We start from the raw sequence: 18,198 nt of genomic DNA on the forward strand, positions 1-18,198 counted from the left end.
GAAAAACCAACCGTCCTGACATCTTCATGTGACTTCCAGCCTGGAAATATGTAAAAATAAATTTCTGCTTCTTAAACTGCCAGCATGAGGTGCTTTGCTGTAGTAGCCCACGCAGACTAATGCAAGGCCCATTATCGTCTATGAAAAAAAAAATCTGCAGAGCACCCTCAAGAGAAAGAGGGCCCCAGCTGGTGTGGCTCAATGGATAGAGCGCCAGCCTGTGGACTGAAGGGTCCCGGGTTCAATTCCAGTCGAGGGCACATGCCCGGGTTGTGGGCTCCATCCCCTGTAGGGGGCGTGCAGGAGGCAGCCAATCCAAAATTCTCTCTCATCACTGATGTTTCTAGCTCCCTCCCCTTCCTCTTTGAAATCAATAAAAATACACTTAAATAAAATAAAATTCTTTAATATTGAAAGTAGATACTGCACTTATTGATCATTCCCCAAAGTGGGTTGAGAGGATGGTTTTGTGTGAAGGTGTGTCATCTTTTGTCCAGTTTTACTGAGATGTAATTCATTAACCTGTGAGATATTTATAATGAACACCCTGTGACTTGATACACAGATACATTGTGAAAAGCTGATTAAGGCTTTTTTTTTTTCTCTAATCCTCACCCAAGGATATTTTTCTATTGATTTTTAGGGAGAGGGGAAGAGAGACGGAAAGACAGAAACATTGATGTGAGAGAAACACATCGATGGGTTGCCTCCTGCATGAGCTACGACCAGGGCAGGGCAGGGGCCACAGAGGAGCCTGCAACCGAGGTACATGCCTTTGACCAGAATTGAACCCGGGACCCGTTGGTCTGCAGGCTGATCCTCTATCCACTGAGCCACACCAGCCAGGGCAGGCCCAGAGTTTTTAAAGATTTTGCGTAGCCCCAGCCAGTGTTGCTCAATGGATAGAGTGCCGGCCTGCGGACTCAAGGGTTCCCAGGTTCGATTCCAGTCAAGGGCATGTACCTTGGTTGCGGGCACACACCCAGTAGGGGGTGTGCAGGAGGCAGCTGATCGATGTTTCTCTCTCATTGATGTTTCTAACTCTCTATCCCTCTCCCTTCCTCTCTGTAAAAAATCAATATATATATTTTAAAAAATTATTTTTTAAAAAAGTTTGCATATCATGAGCAATGCCTCAGTCCTACCATGTCTTAGTTAGTAATTTTTAGGAAACTCTATCCTAATTGCTATGGAATGTTCCTCCTGATTGTACCCTAATAACCCATAATGAATTGGTTCTGGCACTCGTCCCAGTAGATGAACCCGTAAGGGTGAAATGTGGAGATTGGTTTGGCCCGGGCCTTGGGCTTGAATGAAGTGCTCAACGTCGAGCCAGGGACAAAGGGGGTGCTGGGGACTGGCGGGCGGCACACAGCGGTATCATAACTCACCCGCGGCCTGGGGAGGAAGTGGCGGGTGAAGCACTGGTCTTGAGACCCAGCGGGTGTTGCATCAAGGCAGCGCCAGTGACAGTAACTGTGGTCAGGGGAGGATTCCTCTGAGTTCACGCTATTGCTTACAGAGAGCAAGTGGCAAATCCAAGGCCCCACGGGAGAAACAGGAAATCCCATGAGAGCCCTCGAAGAGGAAGCTCTGAGCCCGGCCGGCGTGGCTCCGCAGTTGAGCGTCGACCTGTTAGGTCAGGATTAGATTCCTGGTCAGGGCACATGCCCAGGTTGTGGGCTCAATCCCCAGTGTGGGGCGTGCCGATGGTTGCTGATCAATGAGTCTCTCTCTTCATTGATGTTTCCCCCTACCTCCCTCTCTGAAATCAATAAAACTATATATTACAAAAAAAAACAAAAAACAGCTCTGATTTCTATAGCTATACAGGGCTCATATTTCTGAAAACCAAAACATGAATGCCACCGGAGGAGCCAGTTTGGCTCAGTGGATGGAGCGTCAGCCTGCGGACTGAGGGGTCTCGGGTTTGATTCCGGTCAAGGGCATGTACCTGGGTTGCTGGCACATCCCCAGTGGGAGATGTGCAAGAGGCAGCTGGTCCATGTTTCTCTCTCATCGATGTTTCTGACTCTCTGTCTCTCTCCCTTCCTCTCTGTGAAAAATCAATAAAATATATTTTAAAAAGACAAAAACATGAATGCCGTGCCCTGACTGGTTTGGCTCAGTAGAGCGTCGGCCTGCGGACTGAAGGCTCCAGGTTGGATTCCAATCAGGGGCATGTACCTGGGTTGCGGGCACATCCCCAGTGGGGAGTGTGCAGGAGGCAGCTGATGGATGTTTCTCTCTCATCGATGTTTCTAACTCTCTATCCCTCTCCCTTCCTCTCTGTAAAAAGTCAACAAAATATTTTTTTAAAAAATTCATGAATGCAGTGCTGGGCTGTAATGAAAGCTGCACACAGGAGGGCAGTTTCCCAGGTGACACTTAGGCACTGATTGATCAGTGGGATACGGGAACCTGGGATGGGCCCGCTGGGTGGAGGCAAAGGAAAGCGACCATCTGGGAGTTGTAGGTCATTGAGTCTCTCACCGAGTGTCTGGGGGGGACTGGCCTTCCTCTGCTAACGTCGCCGGGGGCAGCCGCCTGCAAAGGAATGCCACTTCGTCCCAAGACTCACCACAAACACGACAGCTAGTTCTCACTCGCAGCATGATCCAGGGAAAAAGTGGAAACGTAGGAAGAATCGTAATTTATTTGCTAGTATTTGTTATCAGAAACCTGGGGAGCAAAGGTGCACCTAGGCCCAGGGCACGGTGACCAAGGAGGAGAGAAGGCGGGGACCGGGCCAGTCACTATAAACGAATGGGCGGAGTTCATGGACATCGCGCAGCAGGCGGTCCTGCCCTGAGTGGGTCAGTTCAGGCAGCGGTTCAGGTGTCTGTCGACTCAACAGTGGCCTTTCCGTTAACCAGCCTGAGGTGCCAGTTTGTCTGGCAGGATGCCCAAGGCAGAACTGAAAGGCTTAGCTCCCGCCGGTGTGGCCCAGTGGTTGAGCGTCGAGCCAGGAACCAAGAGGCCACGGATTTGATACCCTGACAGGGCACAGGCCTGGGTTGCAGCCTGATACTGTGTGTGTGTGTGTGGGGGGGGGGGGGGGGGGGGGGGGTGCCGAAGGCAGCTGATCGATGGTTTCTGTCTCATCGATGTATTTCTCTATTACTCCCCCTTTATTCTCTCTAAAAAAAAAAAAAAAAAAATCAATAAAAAATATTTTTTTTTTAAAAACTGAAAGGCTTAGGGATAGGCACATTGGCTTAATCTGTCGTGTGTGAGAAGTGCGTCTATATATTCATCTATGGAGTCTCTCTCCTAATTGATGTTTCATCACCTTCTTTTATTTTCTGTATTTTATTATGGTGACATCTTGGAGGGCCCGCCGACCTGGAAGAGACTGCCCCTCCCAGGGCTAGTTAATTAATTATAATAAAAGGGTAATATTCTAACTAGATGAAGCCGGGGCTGGAGGGAAGCCAGCCCAGTCCGGTCCGGTCCCGGGTGCCTGCGGGCGGCCAGAGGAGGGAAGCCGGGGTCCTGGGTGCCGGAAGAAAGCCAGTGCCGGCAGCTGGGGGAAGGAAGGCCTACTCTTGCACAAATTTTTGTGCGTCGGGCCTCTAGTAAAAGATAATAAAAAACCTGCCCCTCTGCCCAAAAAACAACAAATAAACAACCTGCCCAGCAGCCTCCCATTCTTTCATATGCAAACTTACCAATCCACCACCTTTATCTGACTCACACGCCAGGCCAATGTCTTTTCCTAAATCAAACCAGGGTGAAGTAGCAGGAAACTGGGGGCTACCCCTACGCGCCAACGCCTGCCAGTGATTCCAACTCTCACTTCTGATGTGGTCGATGCTTCCGGCCTTGCCTCTCTCCAGGAACCTACTGGGAAGGCGTGTGCCCAGCTCTCCTCACTCCTTCCTGCCGTTACCAACACTGTCACTGTCCCCTGGGGCCCCGTGTGGCACAGCCTGTCTCTGCTCTTGGGAGCTGTGAGCAATAAAACCTTCTTACAGAGGCATGAAACTCCCCGAGTCCCCATCTGGTCACCTCTGTAAATTAAAACCCCGTGGTTAGCCCGGCCGGCGTGGCTCAGTGGTTGATCATCGACCTATGCACCAGGAGGCCACAGTTCGGTTCTGGGTCAGGGCACATTCCCGGGTTGAGGGCTCCATCCCCAGTGTGGGGCGGCAGGAAGCAGCTGATCCATGATTCTCTCTCATCATTGATGTTTCTCTCTCCTTCTTCCTTCCTCTCTGAAATCAATAAAAATATTTTTTAGCCGAAACCGGTTTGGCTCAGTGGATAGAGCGTCGGCCTGCGGACTGAAAGGTCCCGAGTTCGATTCCGGACAAGGGCATGTACCTGGGTTGCGGGCACATCCCCAGTAGGAGGTGTGCAGGAGGCAGCTGATCGATGTTTCTCTCTCATCGATGTTTCTGACTCTCTATCTCTCTCCCTTCCTCTCTGTAAAAAATCAATAAAATATATTTAAAAAAAAATATATATATATATATATATATATACATATTTTTAAAAATAGTAATAATAAAGTTTCACTTTCATTAAAAAAAAAAGTTGTTTGGAGTGAGATGACCCTGCAACACCAGCCCGCGTGGACCATCCCTCTCCTCCCGACTCTTGTGGGCAGAGCTGCATTGGTCCGTGTGTACAGAGGACGTCCTGCCGACACTGGCAGCGCGCGGACTAGAGTTAAAGGGACCCAGAGGTCGTGCGGGGTATGGGGTGCAGGGTGCGGGGTGCAGGGCCTCCTGAGGAACCACGGTACACAGGCAGCTTAACTGTTGCTTCAGAGGCACCTCTTTGCTGTTGCTTACGCTTTGGAAAAGTCTGCTGACGTGTATGTAAACATACACTTCCGGCCCCGCTGGCATGGCCTCGTGGGTACGCATCAGGCTATGAGCCAGGTCCGATTCCAGGTCGGGGCACACACACAGGTTGCCGGCTTGATCCCCCCATGGGGCGTGCAGGAGGCAGCCAAGCAACAAGTCTCTCATCATTGATGTTTCTCTCCTTCTCCCTTCCTCTCTGAAATCAATAAAACTATATTTTAAAAAACACAAAAACTGTTCCATAGGGCAAAGAAGTCACTCAGGTCGTCGAGGAGTGAGTGACATTCCAACAACATGTTTGGATGCTACACTGTCAGCCCATTAATTAAAACAATAAATTCAGCCCTGACCGGTTTGGCTCAGTGGATGGAGCGTCGGCCTGTGGACTGAAGGGTCCCAGGTTCGATTCCGGTCAAGGGCATGTACCTTGGTCACGGGCACATCCCCAGTAGGGGGTGTGCAGGAGGCAGCTGATCGATGTTTCTCTCTCATCGAGGTTTCTAACTTCTATCCCTCTCCCTTCCTCTCTGTAAAAAATCAATAAAAATATGTTAACAAACAAACAAAAACAATAAATTCATAAAAAGGAAACAGGCAGAGATTCTGAGGAGACATGTTACCAAAGGAGAGAGAGACAGTGTGTTCATAAATAAATGCATGGGCACATGCTCACCCTCGTGAATTGTTAGGGAAATGGAACTGAAACGAACAATTCGCCACTACACTGACATCCGGGGATATTTTTAAAAATTAGCCACAGGAAGGGCTGGCCAAATTGCAGAAGAATAGGAATCTTCATACCCTGTGGGATGGCGGGAAGGCAGAGGGAACAACCGTTTTAGATCGCAGTTCCGCATTTTTTAAAAATGTCAGCACTTAATCTACATTGTAAGTTTGAGAAACACAGCACGTAACGACATAAAGAGCCCGGAATGCACATATTCATAGCAGCTTTATTTGTAATACCGCAAACCCGGGAGTAACCCTAACCGTAGGCAGATCAATGGGTAAACAAAGGGGTTATTTACAGTTCAGACTACTCCTACGCAGGAAAGGAATTAGCTATTCACATCAGCTTGACGGCTGGAATCTTGAAATAACTGTGCAGCATGAAGAAAACCGTGTACACCTGTGACGTTACAGAAACTACGAACTAATCTACTGTAAGTAAAGGGAAGTCAGTGGCTGCATCAGGGCCAGGACGGGCGGGGAGAGATCATTAAGGGCAGGGGGCAAACACAGGGCGGAGCGAACGGAGACCGACAGCATGGAAATCAACATAATTAATAAATAATTCAGGAATGAACTCCATGTTGCACATGCTCGCTACTGGGCACCTGCAATTGTCCCACCCTGCCTGTGAGCAACAGGCCAGTCCACTTCCTGTGTGATGGTCTCATAGCTTTATCCGTGTCAAAGATCACCGAACAGCACACACCGGGTAAGTGCACTTGGCTGCATGTGAAGTATACATCTGTACATGAATAAAGCTTTCGACATGGCTCCCATGCAGGCCTACAGTCCCCCTTTGCTGAGGGCGTCGGGTTGGCCAGCCTGTGCGGCCTCCACCTCTCCCCTCAGGTCCGGGAGGGGCAGCCTTGCGGAGGGGCAGCGGAGACGGGCACGCGAGGAAGACTCCTGCCCTCGGAGTGACAGGAATGCTGACGGGTCGCAAAGGACATCCTGGGAATGACTACAGTAAATCTATCACCTTGCTTCCCGGCTCGGTTTGCTTGTCTGTAGAGCAATGGCCTGGAGGTGCACGCCTCAGAGAGGCTAGGCCAGTGGTCAGCAAGCTCATTAGTCAACAGAGCCAATATCAACAGTACAACGATTAAAATTTCTTTTGAGAGCCAAATTTTTTAAACTTAAACTCTATAGGTAGGTACATTGTTATTAACTTAATTAGGGTGCTCCTAAGGCTTAGGAAGAGCCACACTCAAGGGGCCAAAGAGCCACACGTGGCTCGCGTGCCACAGTTTGCCGACCACGGGGCTAGGGGATCCACAAAGCTGCTAGAGGCAGTGAAAAAGGTCAGGAAGGGGTCTGTAGCCACGGACCCCAGAAGCCACAGGCCCTGGAGCATCTGTGGCTGAGCTTTCAGAAGAGAGACCTTCGTTCTGCCCGGGCCGGTGTGGCTCAGTGGATAGAGCCTCAGCCTGCAGACTGAAGGGTCCCAGGTTCGATTCCCAGTCAAGGGCACGTGCCTGGGTTGCGGGCTCGAGCCCCAGTGTGGGGCGTGCAGGAGGCAGCCGATCCATGATTCTCTCTCATCATCTCTCATCATTGATGTTTCTCTCTCTCCCTCCCCCTTCCTCTCTGAAATCAATAAAAATATATTTTAAAAAAAGAAGAGACACCCTCGTTCTAATTTACTAGTCTCCCCCCCTCACTATGAACACTGTGCTTCTGTCCCCACTGTGGTCCCACCTGACCTGAGCCTTACAACAAGTCCCCCACCTACGGCATCCCACTCACCACGGCATGTGGCTCCTCTGCAGGACCTCCGCCCAGGTGGAGGCAGGCAATGTACACAGTGAAAAAGGGAATAAATTCATACTGTCCACAGAAGCACAAAAGAATGCCCCCTCTTCAGAGTGACCTCTGACCCCCCCATCATCGCGGCACCGGGGTTCCTACCAGGACCACAAAGTCATGCAGTGCTTCCTGCCAGGCCGTGGGCAGCAACACAAAACGAGCCAACACTGGACAGGGCGCGGCTCCCCACCATCGCGCCGTCCCCTCCGACACACAGACAGTGAGGGGTCCCCCAACACAGACACGTGCCCCTCCACATGCTGGCAGATCACAATTCTTATTCCAAACCATCTCACGCAGGGACTATACAACCACCACAGTTCTAGCATCATTACATCACGATCCAGAACAGCTGACAGCCAAGCGTCCAGGCTGGGGAAGGCGAACCTGGGCGAACCCCTCACAGCATCAGCGTGAGAACAACGTCCATCGAGAAGGTAGTTCTTAGCTGAGGGTGGGCCCCCGGACCAGCACCCAGCACGGAGCCAGGCCCACCCCTGGCGGAGAGAAAGGAAGGAGGGTCCCCCACAGGCCTGCGCATCCCTCATCTCCTCCGGCAGGAGGGAGACCACGGGTCGGCTTCCCTGAGCACGCAGGGGCGGGGCTGACACCGTGCCGGGGAGCCAGGCGGTGGCGGGGAGAGGGCCTCCGCTACAATACTTAGCAGTGACGTCATCTAGGAACAGCCCGGGCAGGTGGGAAAGTGCAACGGACCCCCGTCAAGCCTCGCCAGTACCTACAACCCATGAGGGATCAAGCGCACTGGATGCTCCACTACAACAGGTTCTAATTCAGCGGAATTGGTCTCTAAGGGTCTCCCCCCGTGCGGTGAGCCCGAGAGGAGAGGGAGCATTCCCTGCACCATTAAGGCTTCTCCCCAGTGTGGAGCCTCCGGTGTCTGAGGAGGTTGGACGTGCGGGTGAAAGACTTCCCACACTCGTTACACTCGTAAGGCCTCTCTCCCGTGTGCACCCTCTTGTGCTGGATGAGGGCGGAGCTGTGGCTGAAGGACTTGTCACAATAAGCGCACTCATAGGGCCTCTCTCCAGTGTGAACTCGCCAGTGTCTAAGGAGGTTGGACGTGCGGGTGAAGGTTTTCCCGCACTCGTTACACTCGTAAGGTCTCTCTCCAGTGTGCACCCTCTTGTGCTGGATGAGGGCGGAGCTGTGGCTGAAGGACTTCCCACAATCACTACACTCATAGGGCCTCTCCCCCGTGTGAACTCGCCAGTGTCTAAGGAGGTTGGACGCCCGGGTAAAAGACTTCCCGCACTCATTGCACTCATAGGGTCTCTCTTCGCTGTGAACACTTTTGTGCTGAATGAGGGAAGAGCTCCGTCTAAAGGCCTTCCCACAATCACTGCACACGTACGGCTTCTCGCCAGTGTGAATTCTCTGGTGTTTAATGAGGTTGAAGTTGTAGATGAAGCGCTTCCCACAGACACCGCACTCATACCGCCTCTCTCCAGTGTGAACCTTCCGGTGCTGGATGAGAATGTAATTGTACCGGAAGCACTTGCCACAATCACCACACTCATACGGCTTTTCCCCCGCGTGAACCTTCTGGTGGTAAATGAGGGCGGAGCTCTGCCTGAAGCACTTCCCGCACTCAGTGCACTGATAGGGCTTCTCTCCAGTGTGAACCCTCTGGTGCTGGATGAGGGCAGAGCTGTTTGTGAAGGTCTTCCCACAATCGCTACACTCATAGGGCCTCTCTCCAGTGTGAACTCTCTTGTGTCGGATGAGGGCAGAGCTGTGGCTGAAGGACTTCCCGCAATCGCTACACCCGTACGGGTTCTCCCCAGTATGGATTTTCTCGTGCCTCATGAGATTAAACTTGTAGCTAAAGCATTTCTTACAGAAACTGCACTCGTACGGCTTCTCTTCAGAGTGAATTCTTTGATGCTGGATGAGGGTGTACTTGCAGCTGAAGCATTTCCCACAGACACTGCACTCGTAGGGCTTCCCTTCCGTGTGCACACTCTGGTGTCGGAGGAGGAAAAACTCGCAGCTGAAGCACTTCCCACACACCCCGCACTCGTAGGGCAGCCTCTCCCCCGCGCGCACGCTCCTCTGGAGCATGAGGTTAAAGATCTGGATGGAGGCCTTCCCGCACTGGCTACACTCAAACAGCCCTTCTCCGGTGTAGACGCTCTGCTGCGGCAGGTCCTGGCTGTGGAAGGCGGCCTTCTCGCACTCCCCCCACTGGCGAGGCCCCGTCCCACTGTGCACGGGCTGCCAGCTCTCAATGACGCTGTGCGGCTCCTCGGTGCCCAGCGTGGGCTGGTGCTGGAGGAGGCCGGTGGCGGCTGCGAGGTCCCCCTCCGCCTCCCCAGCGGTGAACGGCGCCCCCGACACATAGAAGCTGTTACTGGTCATGAGCGAGGCCCCGTCCACGTCCCCCGTCCAGGGCTCCTCGGCGCGGGCTTCCCTCTGCTGCTCGTGGATGTTGGCCCTGAAACAGAAGCCCCTCGCGCACGCGTCACTGAAGAAGGCTCTCTGCTCCAGGTTCCCCGCTTGGACCTCGGTCAGGTGGAAAATGGCCTTCAGGACTAAGACGCACTGCTCACAGGAATGTGTTTTCTCGGCGGCCGGCGCGGGCTCAGACGCACTGACCTGCGGCTCCGCTTCCGCAGACGCGGTCTGCTCACAAGGGGCCTCCTCGTCCGCCGGTTTGTGCCAGTAACCTGAAAGCAGAGAGACGCCGAGGAGAGGGATGCCAGCGGGCGGCCGGGGCCAGCCCCGTCACCGCGGCTTCTCAGGCTCCATCGCCGGTTTCAGGGGGCTGTTGGACAGTAAGAACCTGGAGGCAGGCTGCAGATCGAGCTGCTGGCCTCTGAAGGTCACAGAATAGGGTAGACCTGACCAGAAAACCCCACCAAGAGGGCATGCACCACACGGGAGAGGAGGAGGCCCTCCACACCCTCCCTCCGCTAACAGCTTCCAGCGAGGCTTGCTGGCCGGTGACACGGGCCAATCAAACTCAACACGAGCGGCCTGGCGCCCACACACTAGTGAAGGACGTGTGCGCAGCTCACCGCACATGCGCAGGTCGACGCTGGAGAATAAAGAAGAGGGAGCAGGTGATGGCAGAGGCCTCAGAGGGGAGGTGGCCGGGAGGTAACAGGTAAGATGACAAGACAGCCAAGTGCCAAGTACCCGTGCGGCCAGTGGCACAGGCACCAGAACACGATCGGAAACAGGGCAGAAGCAGGCAGGGCCTGAACACAGCCCTATGCTCTGGCCCGGTCGCCCCTCACCAGGGGAGCCCTCCTCTGAGCCCACCCTGACATGTGCGCCCTGTGAAAAGGTCAGGGCTCCCCTGCACCTTCCACTGTACCTCCGCTCAGTGACCGAGTCTGAATGAGGGCCAACAGGGGTGCGCAGCCAGCACAGGCCAGGAGCACCCCGGCAGACATCAGCATCCAGGGAAGACAACATCACAGAAACCTGACGGTGGCTCTCACAAGGACAGCCCCCGGTGCCTGTGAGTGACGACCATGACCTGGTACAGGAAGCCGCAGAGAGCTCTAGGCTAGAGGGAGGGGCAGAAAGGGAGGCCACGGATGTGGATGTGGACGCAGTCGCCCTGCAGGGGGAGGGGGGGGGGGTGCAGAGCTGGGCGCACTAAGCTGTCGGCAAGGCTCCCAACTCCCAGACTCGCCCCGCACTTGTTGAGGCAACAGGGGTTAGGGCTGCTCGGGGTGCCCCTGGGGCAGGGCCCGCCACAGCTCAGCACCGGCACATGTGACCAGAGACTGGGGGTGATCAGAACCCGCGGTCTGGTTGTGGGACTGACACAGCCATTGCTGGAGCAAAGGGAAGGCAGGTTACCACCTCGGACGCTAGGAAGAGCAGGAGGGTCTTACCCACGGAGGCCACGAGTGTACAGATCTCCAGCATCACCTCGCAGTACAGGAGCCTCTCCGCCGCATCCAGGAGCCCCCACTCCTCCTGCGAGAAGGCGACGGTCACGTCCTCAAAGCTCATATCCTGTCACAATAAACACAGTTCACGCCGCCATCAGCTTCTCTCCTAGGGTTTAGGTTCACCCGACCCGGCGGCTCCGTTCATCTGCTCCCTCCCACCTCTGAGGAGACAGCAGGCCTCGGTCCCCTCGAAGTCACCCTCCCCTTAGGCCCCCGCTGACTCCGTCTTCCCACAGCAGCAGGGAGATGGGCAGAGAGAGGACGCCCGCCCTGTCCCTTGTTAACACAGCGGTGCCACCAACACGGGGCAGGGGACAAGCTGGCCGGAGGACTGAGCGATCAGACACGCGTCGCGCCAGGCGATGCCCTGTGATCCTGCACACGGTCCCTCCAGGGAACAGAACACACGGCCCCACCTCCACGCTGAGGACCGTTCGCAGGCGCCGAGGCAACCCCAGCTCCGCACACAGCTCTCTGAACCTCACTGGCCCACACAGCTGCACGCCCAGAGCACAGCTGCAAAGGCAGCACAGCCTGCGGGACGGACAGCGTGTTCCCGGTCAGCCTCGCTCTCCTGATACTAACCAACCGCCTGCCTCACCCCTCCCGCCCCCCAGCAAGCGGGGAGTCCAGCCTGGGCGGCACTGAGGTCCGCTATCTCACTGAGGCCCCGTCCATCACTGTATCCGCCTCAGCAACAGGCAGGAAGGGGCCTGAATGACAGCGAAGCTCCGGGCCGGGCATGGAGGACCACACCCCCTCCTTCCAGGCAACTCCCCGGGGAGCCACATCACGTTTCCACCAAATACAACAGACATGGGCTCGCCCTTCATTCACTCTCATGTCAACGCCAGGGCCCTGTGGCCGTGAGCTCACACGCCCTCTCCACGTGCACATCACTGTCCCGACCACACCTCTCCCGCCTGCGCTCCCACCGCCCGGCCCCTCCTGTGCGGCACCACATCATCTCCTTGGCCTCTCTCTTCACTGCTCAGCAGATGGGGTCTGGAGAACGTCTGGAAAATTCTAAGAGGATCGAGCACTGCCCGGGCTCTGATGGTCCACATCACAGAGGCAGCCGGAGTCCTGCTCCGAGGGCCGCCCTCCTGACGGTTCCTTGTTCCCACGTCACCTGCTGAGAACCACATGGGCTCTCAGGTGCCCACAGCCTCCCCGCACTGATGCTGCACCTCACGTCCCTTCACGGTCACAGCCTCCCCTCTCCTCACCCCACACCAGGCCCAGCCCAGGGGCCCTCTAGCCCGTGCCCACTGAGTCTGCCAATGACCCGTGTGCAGCTGGGCTATCGTGCCGGCCGCGTGCCGCTCCCCACCACACCGAGGGGCACAGCATCGTCCTGGTGAGGCTCTAGGGCCGTGACTGCGGACCAGCCCCTGTCATCCTGTGTGAGCTGCTGCTCTGCCTCCATCCATCTCATGGCCACTCACCCCTCTGAGGCCGTGACCTCTACCCAACCGGAGTCTCCCTGCCCTTCCCCACGTGGCCGCCTCCTCTGTAACCTGTGTGACACCCACTTCCCACAATCGGAGGCCCGCACAGGAAGCCCGGGCCTCGGGCGCAGCCTCCTCTTCCTGAGCCGCTGCGACCGCCATCCTCCCGACCAGGATTCCCCGTACAAAGGGAGCTGCAGCTCCTCCCGGCCCAGGCACTTCCACTCCCTTCTGGGGAGTCTCCACCCTGAACGCCTCCTCCAGTTCCAGTCGCCCGGGAGCTGCTCGCAAGCATCTCGCTCCTCACGGGCCAGAAGTAAATCCCTGATTTCCTCAATGAACATCACCCTCACTGCTGCGGGCTTCCCCGTCTCAGTGTACAGTGACCCCATTCCTCCAGGAGCTAAACCAGGAGTGGGCAAACTTTTTGACTCGAGGGCCACAATGGGTTCTTAAACTGGACCGGAGGGCCGGAACAAAAGCATGGATGGAGTGTTTGTGTGAACTAATATAAATCCAAAGTAAACATCATTACATAAAAGGGTATGGTCTTTTTTTTTTTAGTTTTATTCATTTCAAACAGGCCGGATCCGGCCCGCGAGCCATAGTTTGCCCACGGCTGAGCTAAACCCACATTTCTTTTTTTTTAAAAATATATTTTATTGATTTTTTACAGAGAGGAAGGGAGAGGGATAGAGAGCTAGAAACATCGATGACAGATAAACATCGATCAGCTGCCTCCTGCACACCCCCCACGGCGGATGTGCCCGCAACCAGGGTACATGCCCTTGACCGGAATCGAACCCGGGACCCTTCAGTCTGCAGGCTGACGCTGTATCCACTGAGCCAAACCGGTTAGGGCTAAACCCACATTTCCATGCCATCCCTGTCTCCTCTCTCTCTACCTTCCAATTAGAAAACCCAGGCAGCCTAACCAGTTTGGTTCAGTGGATAGAGCGTCGGCCTGCGGACTGAAGGGTCCCGGGTGCGATTCCGGTCAAGGGCATGTACTTTGGTTGCGGGCACATCCCCCGTGGGGGGTGTGCAGGAGGCAGCTGATGGATGTTTCTAGCTCTCTATTCCTCTCCCTTCCTCTCTGTAAAAAATCAATAAAATAAAAAAGTTAAAAAGAAAAAAAAATCCAGGCAGTGCCCTTGGCGGGTGGCTGAGTTGGAAGGAGAGCTGTCTTTTTTTATTTTTAAATATATTTTATTGATTTTTTACCGAGAGGAAGGAAGAGGGATAGAGAGTTAGAAACATCAATGGGAGAGAAACATCCATCAGCTGCCTCCTGCACAGCCCCCACTGGGGATGTGTCCGCAACCCAGGTACATGCCCTTGACTGGAATCGAACCTGGGACCCTTCAGTCTGCAGGCCGAAGCTCCATCCACTGAGCCAAACCTGCCAGGGCGAGAGCTGTCTTGATATGACAAGGTTGCGGGTTCAGGGTGTGATCCCCTGTCCAGGCACATACAGGAATCAACCAGTGAATGCATGAATAGAACAACAAATCAATGTATCTCTCTCTCTCTATCACTCTTCCTATCTTCCTAAAATCAATAAATAACACTTCAAAAACAACAAAAACAACAAGATCCAGGGGCCACACCTAAAACGCCAAAATCCAGCTGCGTCTCCCACTTCCACACCCACCATCATGGCCCCGTTACCTCACCCTCAGCCTTTCCCCTGGTCTTCCTGCCTCATCACTCAGACCTGCACCGCCCTCCACGATGCGGCCACAGGGAGCCTCAGGGGACCTGGGTCAGATCCCCTGCCTCCATGGCTGCCATCTCCCATCACCCCCATCATCTGCAGACCAGACACCTGACCTGTCACAAAGCTACTCAATACCTGACTCCTGCCCTGGCTGGTGTGGCTCAGTGGATAGAGCCCAGGCCTGTGGACTGAAAAGCCCCGGGTTCCATTCCGGTCAAAGTCACATGCTAGGGTTGTGGGCTCCATCCCCCGTGGGGGGCATGCGGGAGGCAGCCAATCAATGGTTCTCTCTCATCACTGATGTTTCTCTCTCTCTCTCTCCCTCCCTCTCTGAAATCAATAAAAATATATATTTTTAAAAATTGGACTCCTGTCCCAACTGTTCCCATTTCCCATAAGAAAACAAGGACAACCCTAACCGGTGAGGCTCAGTGGATAGAGCGTCAGCCTTCGGACTGAAGGGTCCCAGGTTCAATTCTGGTCAAGAGCATGTACTTTGGTTGCCAGTAGGGAGCGTGCAGGAGGCAGCTGATGGATGTTTCTAACTCTCTATCCTTCTCCCTTCCTCTCTGTAAAAAAAATCAATAAAAGATATTAAAAAAAAAAAAAAGAAAAAAGAAAGCAAGGACAGCCCTAACCGGTGTGGCTCAGTGGACAGAGCATAGTAGGCCTGTGGCCTGAAGGATCCCAGGTTCGATTCTGGTCAAAGGCATGTACTTTGGTTGCCAGTAGGGGGCGTGCAGTAGGCAGCTGATCAATGTTTCTAACTGTCCCTCTCCCTTCCTCTCTGTTGTTTTTTTTAAAATATATTTTATTGATTTTTTTACAGAGAGGGAGAGGGATAGAGAACTGCGAAACATCCATGAGAGAGAAACCTCAATCAGCCGCCTCCTGCACACCCCCCACTGGGGATGTGCCCGCAACCAAGGTACATGCCCTTGACCGGAATCGAACCTGGGACCCTTCAGTCCAAAGGCCGACGCTCTATCCACTGAGCCAAACCGGTTAGGGCTCTCCCTTCCTCTCTGTAAAAAAATCAATAAAATATATTTACCAAAAAAAAAAAAAAGTCAGCAAGGACACCTGCACCTGCGGGTGCCTGAACCAGCTGGGCCTCCCCCGGAAGCCACTGGGCTCTGGTCCCTGTGCCTGGAGGGACCCCCCACATCTCATCCCACCGGTGGCCAAAGGCTGACACCACCTCCTACCACCCGAGACCTGGACTTAGGACTCTGGGCTGAGTGTCCCCAGGTCCCAGGGCGGGAGGAGGGGCCGACAGCCCAGGACCCCACGACCTCAGAGGCCACCAGAGAGTGAGGCCCTGACAGGAGCCCCACAGCCCCGTCCCCCAGCGGCTCTGCGCCCGCAGGAACCGGCGGGAACTAAAGGGCTGAGGGCCGGGCACCCCCCCAGGACCCAGGGGCTCCGGCTGCTCAGGGCCCCGGCCCCGCCCCGGGGGGGTGATGCCCGCCGTCCTCGGGGCTCAAGGTCCGCAGTGCAGACTCTTGCCAATTCCGTTTTTTTTTTTTAATATGTTTTTATCGATTTCAGGGAGGAAGGGAGAGGGAGAGGCAGACAGGAAATCAATGGTGAGAGAGGATCACGGATCCGCCGCTCACGGCACCGCGCCCCCCGGGGGGATGGAGCCCGCACCCCGGGCGTGTGCCGGACCGGAACCGAACCGTGACCCGCCTCTCCCCCCGGTTCCTGGGTCCAGGCTGGACCCCTGACCCCCGCGGGCCGGGCTGCCTGTCCGTCCTCTCTCCCGGGAGCCGCCTTCCGCCCCGCGCGGCCGTCCTCTCTCTCCCCCCGGTTCTCACTCCGCGCAGCCCGGGGAACCCCGAGAACCGCATCCGAGACCCTGTCCCCCTTTTGTTCCCGACCATGCGCGGCCCCCGCGCCCCGAGAATGGAAGTGAAACCCGGCGCCCGCACCGCCTCGCCGCCGCGTCTCCGCCGCCTCCGGACGCACAACGGGGCCGGGGCTGCCCGCGTCTCCCCGGCTCGGCCTCCGGGCGCGGTGACCCCACGGACCCTCCGCCGGCCGCCCCCTCGCACCCCCGTCCCTCCGGGCGTCACCCCCGGGCGCCTCGCCCACCGCCGGGCCGGTGCCGGGGCTGCGGGACCTGCCAGGCGCCCGCCCCCGGGGACGCGCCCTCACCTCGGCCGGGAACCGCAGCGAGGCCGCCGCCATTGGACTTTGTGGGCGGAGCGGGGTCTGCGGGGCCGGGAGGCCCGGATCCCCGACCGTGAGGACGCGCCAGGCGCCCGCCTCGCCGCCGCACAGCGGGGACGGCCCCTCCGGCACCGCCTCCATCGCGAACCGGCGCTCCGGAGCCCGGCGATGCGAGCCCCTGAACGGACCCGAGAGGCCAAAATGACCGCCACGAGGAGGACCCGGAAGTCCCGCCCTGACCCCTGGCGCTGCCCAGCAACGCCCCTCTCCCGAGCGCTCATTGGCTACGCCCGCCGTCACTCGGCGCGTTGCCCTCTGGGGAATGTAGTTTTCCGCGGCCGGTGGTGGACGCTAGTGTCCCAGTCACTGACCTTGGGCAGCAATGGATCGGCTGCTGCATTAGCCGATGGCCCGGTTTGTCGGGGCGCCTTCTGCGTGCGCCTCGCTCCTGAGCTTGATCCCAGGTCGTGGTTCAAATGACAGTTTTAGGTTTGGGGGGGATGAGGGGTGGAGATAAGGGTGGGGGGTCTGCATGTTTGTGGGGTGTGTTGTTTGCAACTGATGACTTGTCTGCAACTGATTAGGTTTTTGAAGGCATTTTTATGTGACTTTGTGAAGCTCAGAATGTTTTTTGAGGCGCTTTTTTTAAAAAAATATATATATTTCTTTATTGATTTCAGAGAGAAAGGGAGAGGGAGGGAGAGAGAGAAACATCAATGATGAGAGAGAATCATGGATCGGCTGCCTCCTGCACACCCCCTACTGGGAATGGAGCCCACAACCCAGGCACGTGCCCCTGGCCGGAATCGAACCCAGGACCCTTCAGTGTGCAGGCTGACACTCTATCCACTGAGCCAAACTGGACAGGGCAAGGCATATTATTACTATTATTATTATTATTTTAATCTTTTTTAAAATTTTTATGGATTTTAGAAAGGAATGGAGAGGGAGAATCATGGATTGGCCGCCTCCTGCACACCCCACACTGGGGATCGGGCCCACAACCCGGGCATGTGCCCTTGATCAGAGTCAAACCCCGGGACCCTTCAGTCCGTAGGCCGCAGCTCTATCCACTGAGCCACAATGGCTGGCACTATTATTATTTATTTTAAATGTGTAGCTTCAGGACATTTTATTATAAAAAGCTGGTTCTCATATATGTAACTAATGAGAACTGAAGAGTCATCACTTTTTAGCTTGACCTTCCAGTAAAGCTTTAGCTTCATTGATTTTGGCTGCTATATAAGGAGATCCGCCCGTCTGGGTGATTTAAAAGCATAAGTGGTCGATGCACATTTCTTCTTTGTCCTTTATTGGCAGTAGGGCTCTGTAATAGCCAAGGCTTTTGGCAGCTTTTGGGAGATTTAAAAAAAACCACAAAACTTGTTTGACCTCCGGCTCCATATGCTTCCTGGCTTGCAAAGCATAAACATCTCTGCCGTCACTGATGTTCCTCTCTCTCTGTCTGTCTCACTTCCTCTCTGAAATCAATTAAAAAAATCTATGTAAAAAGAAGTCAGTGGAAAGGAGGCCTGGGGGACAGGTTCAGGGGGGTGTGCCCTGGTTGCAAG

At 55.2% G+C, this 18,198-nt stretch overlaps 1 protein-coding gene across 1 annotated transcript; it reads right to left on the reverse strand.

Annotated features, from left to right (window-relative positions):
• Positions 1 to 5,727: 5,727 nt before the first annotated feature.
• LOC138999740 (zinc finger protein 551-like) lies at positions 5,728 to 16,805 on the reverse strand. Its single transcript, XM_070401959.1, has 3 exons — positions 16,613 to 16,805; positions 11,222 to 11,345; positions 5,728 to 10,039 (listed from the first exon to the last, which is right to left on the reverse strand). The coding sequence occupies exons 1-3, from the start codon at positions 16,766 to 16,768 to the stop codon at positions 8,217 to 8,219; spliced, it is 2,103 nt and encodes a 700-aa protein (XP_070258060.1). The 5' UTR covers positions 16,769 to 16,805; the 3' UTR covers positions 5,728 to 8,216.
• Positions 16,806 to 18,198: the final 1,393 nt, after the last annotated feature.

The sequence above is a fragment of the Myotis yumanensis genome, unplaced genomic scaffold (genome assembly GCF_028538775.1).
Source record: "Myotis yumanensis isolate MYYU_CA2020_CCGP unplaced genomic scaffold, mMyoYum1.0.hap1 SCAF_23, whole genome shotgun sequence".
NCBI lineage: Eukaryota > Metazoa > Chordata > Mammalia > Chiroptera > Vespertilionidae > Myotis > Myotis yumanensis.

Bases quoted from the DNA above. Each gene is read 5' to 3' on its own strand.
- LOC138999740 (XM_070401959.1), bottom strand. From the start codon at position 16,768: ATGGAGGCGGTGCCGGAGGGGCCGTCCCCGCTGTGCGGCGGCGAGGCG. The intron at 11,346-16,612 runs GTGAGGGCGCGT...TTATTGTGACAG, and splicing joins CGCTGCGGTTCCCGGCCGAG to GATATGAGCTTTGAGGACGT. The intron at 10,040-11,221 runs GTAAGACCCTCC...CTCTGCTTTCAG, and splicing joins TACACTCGTGGCCTCCGTGG to GTTACTGGCACAAACCGGCG.